The sequence below is a fragment of a genome (genome assembly GCF_019968985.1).
Source record: "MAG: Porospora cf. gigantea B chromosome Unknown PgB_NODE_819_length_10603_cov_225.895, whole genome shotgun sequence".
Lineage (NCBI taxonomy): Eukaryota > Apicomplexa > Conoidasida > Eugregarinorida > Porosporidae > Porospora > Porospora cf. gigantea B.
In genome coordinates this window covers 1-10603 of record NW_027179281.1, presented here as the reverse complement: position 1 = coordinate 10603, position 10603 = coordinate 1, and the positions used below count along the sequence as shown (strand labels likewise).

Here is a 10603-nt window from a genome sequence, read left to right as displayed (position 1 = left end):
TGCTGGGATGTGGTAGCACCTATTTAGGGTACTACCAGGGTTACCGAACTATTCAATCAATTCATTTGGGCCTGATGTCGTCAGTCGTATTGAGTGATTCGTTGGCGTGGGGATTCTACAAATCACACATCAATTCTTATGGGCCTGATGTCGTCAGGCATCAAGTCGTTTTCACACTCGACAGGCGACTGCAGGTCGCTGTCCGAAGCCTCGCCGTCCAACACTGCGCCTTTACGAGTGGGACTGGCGGTTCCTAAAAACTCGTCCAGCGACCCGCGGAACGCGAAATCAGGGATGTCGTGGTACCTGGTGATCCCACCAAGTGTAGGCGGGGGCACAACCGGCGAGATGGCCTTCTCGACAGGGGCAACCTCTGACTTCGCGTTCCGAACGAAGTCCTTCGGGAAGAGGTTGGTCCAGCGACAAACGCTGGCGGTGAGGACGTAGGCTTCTGGGCCTGCGGACCCGTTATCTTTATGGAGCTGTTGAGGTTGGAACGCAGTGCACTTGTTCAGCGCTTCCGACAGGGGACCGTCTGGGTCTTGGGCTGCCTGCGTCATTGTGGATGCGATCGTTATGGCCAGGCGTGGGATGAATTTCTGTGTTGTGAGTCCGCTTCTTCTCACATTCATCGACTTCTTTAGCGAAATATCCACGATGACCCGAAGACAGGGCTCCATCCGCGAAAGCACGCCTGCTCGTCACTGATGCCATCACTCACGATATACCACTTCCTCATCAGCCAACCACGGAAACTGGCCTGCCAACTTGTCGACACTGAGCTTCTTGTGGTACACCTGAAAGTAGAATGCCCAAAGCGAGAACCCCAGCACCAGAATCTCGCGTTGCACTACTTCACTCTCGACGTCGAAGGAGGCACACAGAAGCCTAAAGATGTCAGGCGCATCCACATGGAGAGACTGCAAATTGCTGCAGACCAAGGTGACGTACGCTGCTCTGGATGCAGGATCTGGAGTCTTGGTGTCGAAGAACGCGGAGACGATGACTTCGATGACCTTCGTGACCGACTCCCGAGGTGCCTCGTGGAGCATAATGGATAGCCCGTCCAACAACTCGGCGGGGTAGAACTCGAAGTCATACCGGTAGAGAATGTCCACGTAGACTTCGTACACGACGGATCGCTCAATCTGTGTGCCAACTTCATGGCCCTCACCCCTAACTGCGCCAGCGCCTTCAGAGTGCCCAGTGCGGCTCGCTTATACGGAAGATCCACTGGCAGGCTCATGAGTGTGCTTATGCAGTGCAACACAAGCGGCAACGTTGAGTCTGTGTCAAAAAACCGGCAGTCCCACGATCGCAGGTGGCCTCCAACAGGGCAAGCTTGGCCTTCACCAACTGCAGGTTGTCGGAGCCCCGCGGAAGGAAGTCGCGGACGAACCTGGTCAGTAGCATTTAGGGTACCTACGGGCGTACCAGGGCAGGGTGGGCCCTCGCCAGGTGTGCCAGCATCCTTGTAGCAAATCGCATCATCTGTCGGTCGTAGGTACCCGTGTGGTCACAGACAGGCAAGGTGATTAGGCACCTTACCGCTCTGGGAACACACACTTCCAGACGTTGCGGGCTCAACACAAACAAAGATGCGGTCGCGGCGAAGACCACGACATGCTCCGTCGACTCCGACAGAGATTGCAACACGGCCAACATGTCGTTTCCATCCTCGGATTCCTCTATGGTCTGAGGACTAAAGCACAGAAGGCAGTACTTGGTCGCCAAAGCTGTGTGTCCCCAGACTGCCCCCCACTGCAGTAGGCCACCTGCGCCACCGCCGGCAGCCGCGAGATGTGGCGCGTCAAGGACCGTACGCTCGCATGCAACCCCGACACGGCGTTGGGCTCCTGCTCAGCCAGCACGGACAGAGCGCTGATTGCTGCTGTGACAACCAGGGGTTCGGTATCACGCAGCAGTCGGATAAGCGGAGGACCTAGCTTCCGGCGCTCCTCAGAGTCGACTCGGTCAATCAGTGCTGTGAGGCACTCGGCGGCCATTTTGCGGACATAGGGGTGTGAGTCAGTCACCCGATATCCCAGACGATCGATCATGTCAGCGGTGTCGATGTCGGGTGTCCGTAGCGCCAAGGACGTCAGCGTTTTCATGGCCTGCGCGCGACTCAGGTAACTGGCAGCGGATAAGTCCTTCTGTAGCAGGTTCAACGCCAGAAATGCAATCTCAGGATGTCTCCCAACGTGTGCCACCAGATAGCAATGACTAAAACGCTTGACATCCTGATGACGGGATGCCAGAGTCTTCACCACGTCAGACCAGAACACAGACACGTCCCCACCAGTAACCATCAGCGCGCAAACCTGTTTCAGGGATCTGAGCACCACATGGCTGTCGCAGGATGACAGGCCCAGCATTACGCTGCCATCGGAGTGGCGACTGGGGTCGAATAGCGCCTCGTCACTTGGGTTGACTGTGGCAATCACAGCCTCTGTGGCCGCTGAGAGCTTGTCTCGCATTTCCTCTCCCTGTTGGGCCATGGCGTCGACTCTGGCTCCAAGGTTCAACTGATTGACTAACTCCTGCACCTTGTTGTCCCTTTCCATTGTAGGGTATGCGTACCGAGGACACAACTTTGACCGAATCCCCACCATGATTCACGCAATGATTCACGCAATAATCAAACTAAGGCTTGCACTGGTAAACCTTCCCCTCGCCCTTCTTCCACAGCCGCAGGTTGTGCTGAACTAGGCGTCCGGCTAGCGTGTCCGACTTGCCGTTGCGGGTCACGAACTTGTCTAAGTCCTTCATCATGTCGATGGCTTCGTCCTTGTCGTTCATCACCTCGTAAATAAATATGGCGCAGTTGAGTCTGATGGACACCAGCAGGGAGACGCTGCTCTCGCCCTCGGCGTCGGCGTACTCGCCGGCCTTTTCGTACAGATTCTTGATGTGGTCGTGATCGTCCTTGCTTGGCGAGAACTCTGCCTTGTACCTGTGTGTGTCAGCCAAGCCCTTGAACACCAGAGCTTTTTCCATGGGTGACACAGCGCTGCCCTTGAGATCGTTCCCCAGAACCGCAATTATCCCATCACAGCGCTCGTTCAGCTCGGTAACCAATTGCTGTTTATACTCTTCAATCGCCTTCATTTCGGATGACTTGGACTTCTTTTCCGTGAATGCGTACATCTGCTCCATGTTGCGTATCGCGTCTCTTGTCCCTTTGAGCGACTTCTGGATAGCTTCTGCGAGAACACTGTGCTCGTGAACTCCGAAAGTTTCCGTCTTTGCCATGTCAAGCACCTTCGCAAGCATGTCATCGTAGAGTCCGGCACTCTCAGCCAGTTGGGCCTCAAAGAGGTTCTCCGTCCATTCGTGTTGGTGACGCAACATTCCGAAATAAGTAAAATTTGGTTATGAATCACACGTCATAGTTGTGTTTGGGTATCGACGAAGCAGGTCCAGCAGCACTCCGTTGGACCAGCCGAACCCGACTTGAACGTCGTACTCTCCTCCCCCGCCAGCTCCGGTGTGCAAGACATTCCTTTTCTCAAAAATCGTTTTCGAGTGGCAGAAAACATCGAAGGAGCCCTGGAGCCATTGTTGTGCCACCATCTTTGCTGCATTTTGCAGCATCGATACCTGCGCCAACCCCATGATCAACGCATGCACCACAGGCGGCCACGCATTCGGCATGTCCCACTGCTCGCCGGAGTTCACCAGGCTCACTGGGACGCCACCTTGGTGCTTTGAAAATCCCGCCCGGCCCAGGGCTCCCCACACTCGCCGCACACGCGCATCTCCGTCGACAGATGGCGGGAAGGGCCGTAGCCACATGGCGAAGGCGACGGAGCCATAGGGCCGCGAGGATCTGGTGACCGTAGTTCCCTGCACGACAGCGTCGAAGTACTGACCCTGGACTTTGTCGAATAGGTGCTTCTCCATGCTAACAGCGTGGTGGTGGGACAGCTGATCAAGTTGCGCTGCTTGAAAGTGGTAGCCCAGTCGCCGATGGAACTCGGCGAGAATCCGTTCAGTTGCAATCAGTATCGAGTTGAGATCCACAGGTAATACGTTGGTAGTCATCAGATTCTGTAACACGTCTTCAGGCGGCTTGGTACCTGTCCAGCGACTGCTGAAATCCCAACCCGACTCTGCCGCGGCGCGAACCGCTCGATAGGACTTTAAATTCAGGGCCTTATCATGAGGGTATGACTCGGGTCTCGGCGCACTTTCATCTGAATCGAAATGAAAAAGTCCAGATTCGTTGCAGGTCCGGCGATTCAACCAGAAGACGTGTTCCTGTCGCAAGAAAGGCAACGCCAACGTCAAGATGTCCTCATCAGAGGTCATATCCACGTACAGTTTCACCATTAGAGTCAGCATTGGAGGCTGGCTGCGATCCGTATAATAGGTGCGGTTACCGTTGGGGACAAAGCCAAACCGATTGATCAACGACAGGAAGTTTAGAATAAGCTCCCTTGCAGACGTCGTCATTCCGGAGCGTAGCAAGCCCAGCATGATCCAGTAGCCGTCCCAGTAGTAGGCCTCCCGGAATCGACCTCCAGGGACAAAAAACGGGTGCGGCAGGCGGAGAAGGGTGCTCCAGGCATCCGGTACTTCTGGACTGTGAGTCCGTGCCAGCGACAGCCACGTTGAGTGTATGTGCGAGAGCAACCTCTGTGCGCCTGGGTCCTTAACCGTTGAACCCCAGTCGATCGTAGGGTTCCAATCTGATGGGGTGTGGACTGTCAGCTCGGATCCCGGCACCGCTGTGTAGCGCTTGACGAACGCTTGAATGGCTTTCTTCCTCCTAGGTAATCGCGAGACTGCAGACAGCACAGCACTTGGCGACTCCGTCAAAACAAGATCTACGATATCCTTTGAATCGTGGTAAACGCCTGACATCTGTAGCATTTCAAAAAACACCCCTTCTGTCTGTATCCGAGTCGAGTTGGTCATCTGTCACAGATGAGGGTGCACCCCAGTCACACATTCTTACTGGAACAGTGGCATCCTTCGCGGCATACTGCCGCCACGGAATGGCAAAGCCGCCTACAGTGAGGGTTAACAAGCAGCTGTATCTCAGAATAATCATCGGAAAAGTTTTGTCACAAATCTGGAGGCCCAAACTGGTCTTACCTTTCTCGAATAGTTTGAGTCGTCTCCACGTTGACCCAGTCCTTAGCAGCGTCCAGATGGCTCATAATATCTTTTAAGCTGGGGCTGTCGGTTCCCAGAGGAACGTCTGAAGCCGGAGGTCGCCTCCGCGTGGGCCGCCCGCGTAGTATCGCAAGCTCAGAGCTGGATGAGTCGCTCACTGGGTCTGGACCGGCCGCACTGGGCGTTGGTAGAGGGGTGGCAGGTTGAGCCGGCCAGGGAGGAAACCTGGGACCGAGCTCGGACATCTGAGGCAGAGTGACAACGTGTTGGTGGGTGCCTCTCACCCAGTTGTGCAACTTGATTTTCTTCTCATGGCAAGCTCCCTCATGCAAAACAACGCTCCAGTACTCCGCCTCGTAGTTGTTTGCTCGCCTTGCAGCCAGAACCAGGAGACATTGCACGGCGCTGTCCTTCCTGTTGACACAGCCGACCAGTGAGTAGTCGTGGGCCTCCCATCCCCCCCCATTGGGGACAGGCGGCAAGACCAGCAGCTCTTGGCGCCTAGAGTCGAGAATCGCCAACATCGGTTGCTGGGGCCGCGCGCAGTGTGCGATCTGCATCTCCTGTACAGCGTGCCGGCGGCAACTTTAAAGGGGACCCCAAAACCCACCTCACGAGGTCTTCTAGCTCAGAAATGGTGGACATGAGAGAGTTCAGGTCGCGGTTCTGGGGAGTGAGCTGAAACAGGCAGTAATGTGGAACATCGTCTTCTGAAGCCCCAAAGCAGGCGAGTGGCTCGAGTCTGCCGGGAGGGAGGTTGCTCACGCCGTCCGAATGGTGAGAGGTGGCCCTCCATATGTCAGCGGGTAGACTGAGGTGCAGATTGAACTTGACAACGAAACGTGCCTGCCGATCACTCTTAATGAAGGGCCTGAGGCGGCGTCGGAGGGTGAGCGTGTTTTGTCGGACTTCAGCGTCGTTTATAGAGTCTGCGACGCTCAGTGTGGACTGCCTTGCCAGTCTACGCATCCAGGGGGATTCTTCAAAAAGCTCAAAAGATAAGGAGCCAAGGACGACCAATGCCGTGGACTGCATCAGCGGGCCCTGTACCACCCACATCCACCGTTGTTTGACCGAAAGCCAGGATTCCATCCTCGAAGGCTAGAAGCGGTTCCTGGCACGTGGAGTGGGGCAGCAAGTCGAATGGTCGATCTGGGTCAGGCCCCAATGCTACGAGAGCCTACACCAGATGCCCAATTATTCCTACGAATCCGTTTCCCTGCTTCGATACCACGAAGAATCGACTGTCCACCACCAGTACTCTGGTACCCACTGCCAGTTCCAGCAACGCCTGGGTCACGAGAAGCTAAGGCTCGCACCTTGTTAGTGCCGTTACGGGGTAGCGGAAAGCAGCGAACGTGCGGATCGGCAAGCGACAGGCAATCAGCCAGCTGGAATTCCAACCCAGAATCGCCCACCTCCTGCTGCACGCCAGCCAAGTCGCACACGCTCCAAGCGTCTACGACGTCGAGCAGCCCCGACAGGACGCCGCCAAGTATTCGGCGCTGATGTCGGTGCTCCGAGGACTCCAAGCGCATGAATTGGTAACTCTGCAGCTTCAGTATAAGCTTGGACAGTTTCCTCAAAGGCAGCAATGAGACGTGCAGCCCCGCCACAGACTCCACGGCATCGCAAAACTCGACGTGGCGGGTTTCCGCGAACCAGAGAAGCTTGCCTAGCGGACGAGACACTGTCCACTCTGACCCCCTGGCCACGCGCAGCAGATAACCGCCGAAGCTCACGTAACGACAGTTGTCAAGGCTCAGGAGAATGCTGTGCTTTAGCTCTGGCTGGTCCCTTGGCACCGCCCACAACTGCGAGCACACCTTTCTGTGAAGGTAGTGCCCGTACTGCTCTGCCTTCGAGGAGAGGACGAACTTAACGGTGAGCAGGATCCAGGGGAAGCTGAGGTCATCTTCCAGCAGAAAGGGAATGTCCACGGCGCTAGTCACGCACTCGACGCCCACCTCCCTTTCCAGGTGGTTCTCGTCATCACTCGACGAGTAGTCGCCGTCATCGTCGCTGTTGAACCCCATGAACGCCTGGCTGAAAGCGAAGCTGCCGCCCCAGTGGTCCGGAGACGGCGTATTGTTGGCGTCGGCTTCTTTTTGCTTCTGCTCGCTCCACCGGGCAGCCCTACCCAGCCGCAGGTCATCTGGTAGCGGTCCAACAGATCTCGACACGATAACCCCGTCGTCAAAGCACTGGTGTGCTCACTCCCACCGGCACTCACGTCCATACAGGTAGCGAACTCTCTGGACACATCCGTGACCCACGCTCTGTGGTTGCTGCTTAGATGCGTAAGAGACCCCGCAATCTTCAGTGGGTGGACGCTCCAAGCGCTAACCGTGCACGCATCCGCATCCACGAGGTCCGGAAGGGGTCTCGCCTTCGATGACAACCGCAGGCAAGTGCCGTCGCTCTTCAAGAACCGCTGAGACTTTACCTCGCCAAAGGGGGGGTCTGCGGGGTCGTTGGCTAAGGCTGACAGCGACAGTGGCACGAGCTGCCTCAGGTGTACGAACCCCGACGTTACCTTTTCGTGGAACGCCATCTCTCCTCTTTTTCTGTGTCGACCCGCGTCGAAAACTCACTTTATATGCGTGAATGGCGCTCGTTAGGGCTCGGGTTTACGACATTTCCAGTGGAGTGTAGGCCACAGCGAGGCCCTCACACAGCGCTCAGCGTCTCTCACCGCTGGTGCTGGGCAAACGCATCGAAGGTGTTTGGCATACAGGCGTCCACGTCTTCGGTTACGAGTACTTCTACAGCGCCGGCATCGAGAAGATGACGCCGGAACACGTGGCCAGAGAGTTCAGCATGGAGCCGTGGGACGTGTTGGACATGGGGGAGACGTCACGGTCCAAACGCGAGTTCGAGGGTTGGCTGCTCTCGATCCGGAAGTATTTTAATACGGACCAGTACGACTTAGCGACCTGGAACTGCAACCACTTTGCCGACCTGTGCATCAAGTTTTTGCTACCGGACGTGAGTGAGGGACGACCAGCTCACGCAGTGTAATGGGCTTCCCAGCGGCATCGTGGCTCTACCCCAGGAGGTCCAGTCCAGCGCCATCGGTCGGGTCATGTTCGGCATGGTCGACAGGTACTTGAGAGGGGAGAACCCTTTTCAATTGCGGTGAGCGCTGATCAGGGAGGTTACGCAGTGTGGAGCGTAGTCAGTCCGAATCGGACGAAAGCGAAGACTCCAACTACTGGATGTCGTCTGGGCAAGCACTAAAGACGGCCGAAGCTGTGAGACCTCAATCCGCGCGAGCCTACGACGTGCCGAAGTTCATAAATTACAGAAGACTACTCCAGCGGACCCCCGTAGACCAAGAGGTTCAGTGGCACGAAAGAGGTGCCAATCGGAAAAACTGCTGCTGTTCCGCTCCGAATCAAGGGTTGTGCGGAGTGCCCATTTTCACATCCAGCAAAACCAAGCGCCGACGTGGCGACCTCACAACCTTGCATCCAGAGTCCCTTATTCTGTAATGGACCTCGTAATTATATGAGGAGACAAAAAGGATAACGTCATGAGATACCGTAACGTCATGAGATATTTACCACGAAAAAAGAAAACCAACTCTGTCGCGATGCCTCATTCCCTTGATTCCACAGTTGTCCGAAATTCCACAAGACAGTGGACCTGAACGCACGTTCTCCGACGAGGACTTCGAACGTGCAGAGGTGAACGGTTCGTAGGCGCACTGGCAACGACGCTACCGAAGTCCTATGATGAAGAGGATGCCACATTCTACCTTCACTGGATTCCCTTCTACGAGTAGGACCAGGCTACCAAGATACTGTCCGTGATATGTGATGAAACAGCCATAGCGAAGACTGCCTGGCACGTGGAAGGCATGAGTAATGAATCCATCGTGGCCACGACATTGAAAACATCGCCGAGTCTGAACTGGTCTTTGGAATCGGCGTAGGCGAGCCGGAATATGAGCAAGGTGATGATCCAACTACTGTGCTTCCCTAACTTCTGCCAGCACCAGGTCAGCCGTTTAGGTTGTCCGACTCCACCACTTTCTTCCTGGTGGACTCGTTTATTCACATTCTGTCCTCGAAAAACGTTGTGCTGGTGGCGAATGGCCCTCTTCAATCCTGCTAGAAAGCAGCCGTCACACGACAACACTTTATCCAACAACTGTTTCAACAACTGTTGCCGTGTTACGACTTTTTCATCCTTCAGACGTTAAGATTTACAATCCTTTTTGATGCTTGCGAATCCAAATCATTCACAAATCTAATATGAATATAGACAGATTAACGTCTTGCATGCGCTCCGAACACTACGGCCTCGCCGCGTATCTCAATTTCAGCCCCTCTAGCGACCAGCACGACGGTTCCTACTTCCAGCTTCTGCGTTTGCCCCGCGCTGACCACATGGCCCTGGCCTTCGACACATACGAGGATCATTGGCGACGCTGTAGGCAGCCTGTAAACGGTGGTGGTCATGCGATGGATCTCGAACTCGGGCACGGGGGAGTCGTAAATACTGTGCCCCGCAGAGATCTGACGCGGCACCACAGGTGCCTCTCCGCCTGCTTCGAAGTTCAAGAGCTTGACAAGATTCTCCTTGTCTATAAACTTGGGAGTCAGTCCACCTCGGATAACGTTGTCCGAGCAAGCCATGCACTCCACACAATCACCCTTTAAGTAGGCATGAATCCGGTTTGGCCCGACAAATACCGCATCTCCCTTCTTCAACAAGTGGTACTGCAGCAGGAACACCGCAATGGCTGTCGGATCGTCCGGGAAATACGAAAGTACTCGGCGGAACAGGACCTCGATTTGCGAGTCGTCCAGTGCTTCGCTCTTCACAGCGTGCAGCAGCCGCGCGCCCTCAGCTGTGTCCTTGACTTGTAAAAGCTTCGAGAACGCGTGCAAGTAGAAATCCCGATCGTTCGAGAGCGAGGGATCCACAACGGCCTGCAGACTGGGGAACCGCGCCGCGAACTTCTCTACCACGTGCCTTGGGTAGAAGCCGCACAGGGCCTCGAATTCCTCAGAGAGCGCCACCGTCATTTCTGGCTTGTGATTGGGGTCCCGATAAACGTTCGGCTGCTCGGCATGAAGGCGGCGAGCGTCCTCCAGGGACGGATGCGATTGTAGTGACAGGGGCTGCCCACATGAGAGGACTTTCAAGAGGAAGGGCAGCTCGGTGGGGCCCTGGGCCTCCCGGAACTCAGGGTGCGATTCAATGAAGACGTCCAGCGGTACGGCCCCGCCAGGAGTGACCACCTGGTTCATCCCGTTCTTGTGGGCGCCCATCCAGAATTCGGCGTAGGGTACGTCCCCTAGGTCGTTCCCATTCCCTTCGACTAGCCGAGCCACAGCGCATTCGTGGTTCAGGTCACCCCAGGAATAGTGCTGCGTGAAGGGGATTAGACGCTGAAGCATAGATTATTGAATATCGATTTTTCACCCTCCATGTAATGACGATATAAAGGTGACCTCGTCCCCGTCGG

The 10603-nt window shown here is 55.7% G+C and overlaps 5 protein-coding genes across 13 annotated transcripts; 1 reads left to right on the top strand and 4 right to left on the bottom strand.

The window, feature by feature from the left end:
• Positions 1 to 122: 122 nt before the first annotated feature.
• On the bottom strand, positions 123 to 2615 carry KVP17_000257 (uncharacterized protein; the record flags this gene model as incomplete). 5 transcript variants are annotated; one of them, XM_068519583.1, is made up of 7 exons in its annotated part: positions 123 to 599; positions 627 to 694; positions 722 to 1148; positions 1175 to 1287; positions 1314 to 1399; positions 1427 to 1736; positions 1763 to 2615. In XM_068519583.1, 7 exons carry the CDS (start codon positions 2613 to 2615, stop codon positions 123 to 125), a joined length of 2334 nt encoding a protein of 777 aa, XP_068371588.1. The 5 variants fall into 5 exon arrangements, with proteins under 5 accessions (XP_068371588.1, XP_068371587.1, XP_068371586.1 ...); XM_068519581.1 differs by lacking the exons at positions 123 to 599; positions 627 to 694; positions 1314 to 1399; positions 1427 to 1736; positions 1763 to 2615 and having other exon boundaries at positions 714 to 1148; positions 1175 to 1246; XM_068519582.1 differs by lacking the exons at positions 627 to 694; positions 722 to 1148; positions 1175 to 1287; ... (1 more) ...; positions 1427 to 1736; positions 1763 to 2615 and having other exon boundaries at positions 123 to 560.
• Positions 2616 to 2646: 31 nt separating this feature from the next.
• Positions 2647 to 3354, bottom strand: KVP17_000260 (uncharacterized protein; the record flags this gene model as incomplete). Its single annotated transcript, XM_068519615.1, has 1 exon — positions 2647 to 3354. The coding sequence occupies one exon, from the start codon at positions 3352 to 3354 to the stop codon at positions 2647 to 2649; it is 708 nt and encodes a 235-aa protein (XP_068371597.1).
• Positions 3355 to 3375: 21 nt separating this feature from the next.
• Positions 3376 to 7678, bottom strand: KVP17_000258 (uncharacterized protein; the record flags this gene model as incomplete). Of its 4 annotated transcripts, XM_068519586.1 has the most annotated exons (8): positions 3376 to 4899; positions 4964 to 5039; positions 5104 to 5709; positions 5735 to 6153; positions 6182 to 6304; positions 6332 to 6415; positions 6444 to 7328; positions 7358 to 7678. In XM_068519586.1, the coding sequence occupies 8 exons, from the start codon at positions 7676 to 7678 to the stop codon at positions 3376 to 3378; spliced, it is 4038 nt and encodes a 1345-aa protein (XP_068371591.1). The 4 variants fall into 4 exon arrangements, with proteins under 4 accessions (XP_068371591.1, XP_068371593.1, XP_068371592.1 ...); XM_068519589.1 differs by lacking the exons at positions 3376 to 4899; positions 4964 to 5039; positions 5104 to 5709; positions 5735 to 6153 and having other exon boundaries at positions 6282 to 7279; positions 7348 to 7678; XM_068519588.1 differs by lacking the exons at positions 4964 to 5039; positions 5104 to 5709; positions 5735 to 6153; ... (2 more) ...; positions 6444 to 7328; positions 7358 to 7678 and having other exon boundaries at positions 3376 to 4878.
• A 53-nt stretch (positions 7679 to 7731) lies between these two features.
• On the top strand, positions 7732 to 8618 carry KVP17_000259 (uncharacterized protein; the record flags this gene model as incomplete). 2 transcript variants are annotated; one of them, XM_068519596.1, is made up of 4 exons in its annotated part: positions 7732 to 7775; positions 7803 to 8112; positions 8141 to 8262; positions 8291 to 8618. In XM_068519596.1, 4 exons carry the CDS (start codon positions 7732 to 7734, stop codon positions 8616 to 8618), a joined length of 804 nt encoding a protein of 267 aa, XP_068371595.1. The 2 variants fall into 2 exon arrangements, with proteins under 2 accessions (XP_068371595.1, XP_068371596.1); XM_068519597.1 differs by lacking the exons at positions 7732 to 7775; positions 8291 to 8618 and having other exon boundaries at positions 7912 to 8145.
• Positions 8619 to 9398: 780 nt separating this feature from the next.
• KVP17_000261 (uncharacterized protein) lies at positions 9399 to 10535 on the bottom strand (the record flags this gene model as incomplete). Its single annotated transcript, XM_068519617.1, has 1 exon — positions 9399 to 10535. The coding sequence occupies one exon, from the start codon at positions 10533 to 10535 to the stop codon at positions 9399 to 9401; it is 1137 nt and encodes a 378-aa protein (XP_068371598.1).
• Positions 10536 to 10603: the final 68 nt, after the last annotated feature.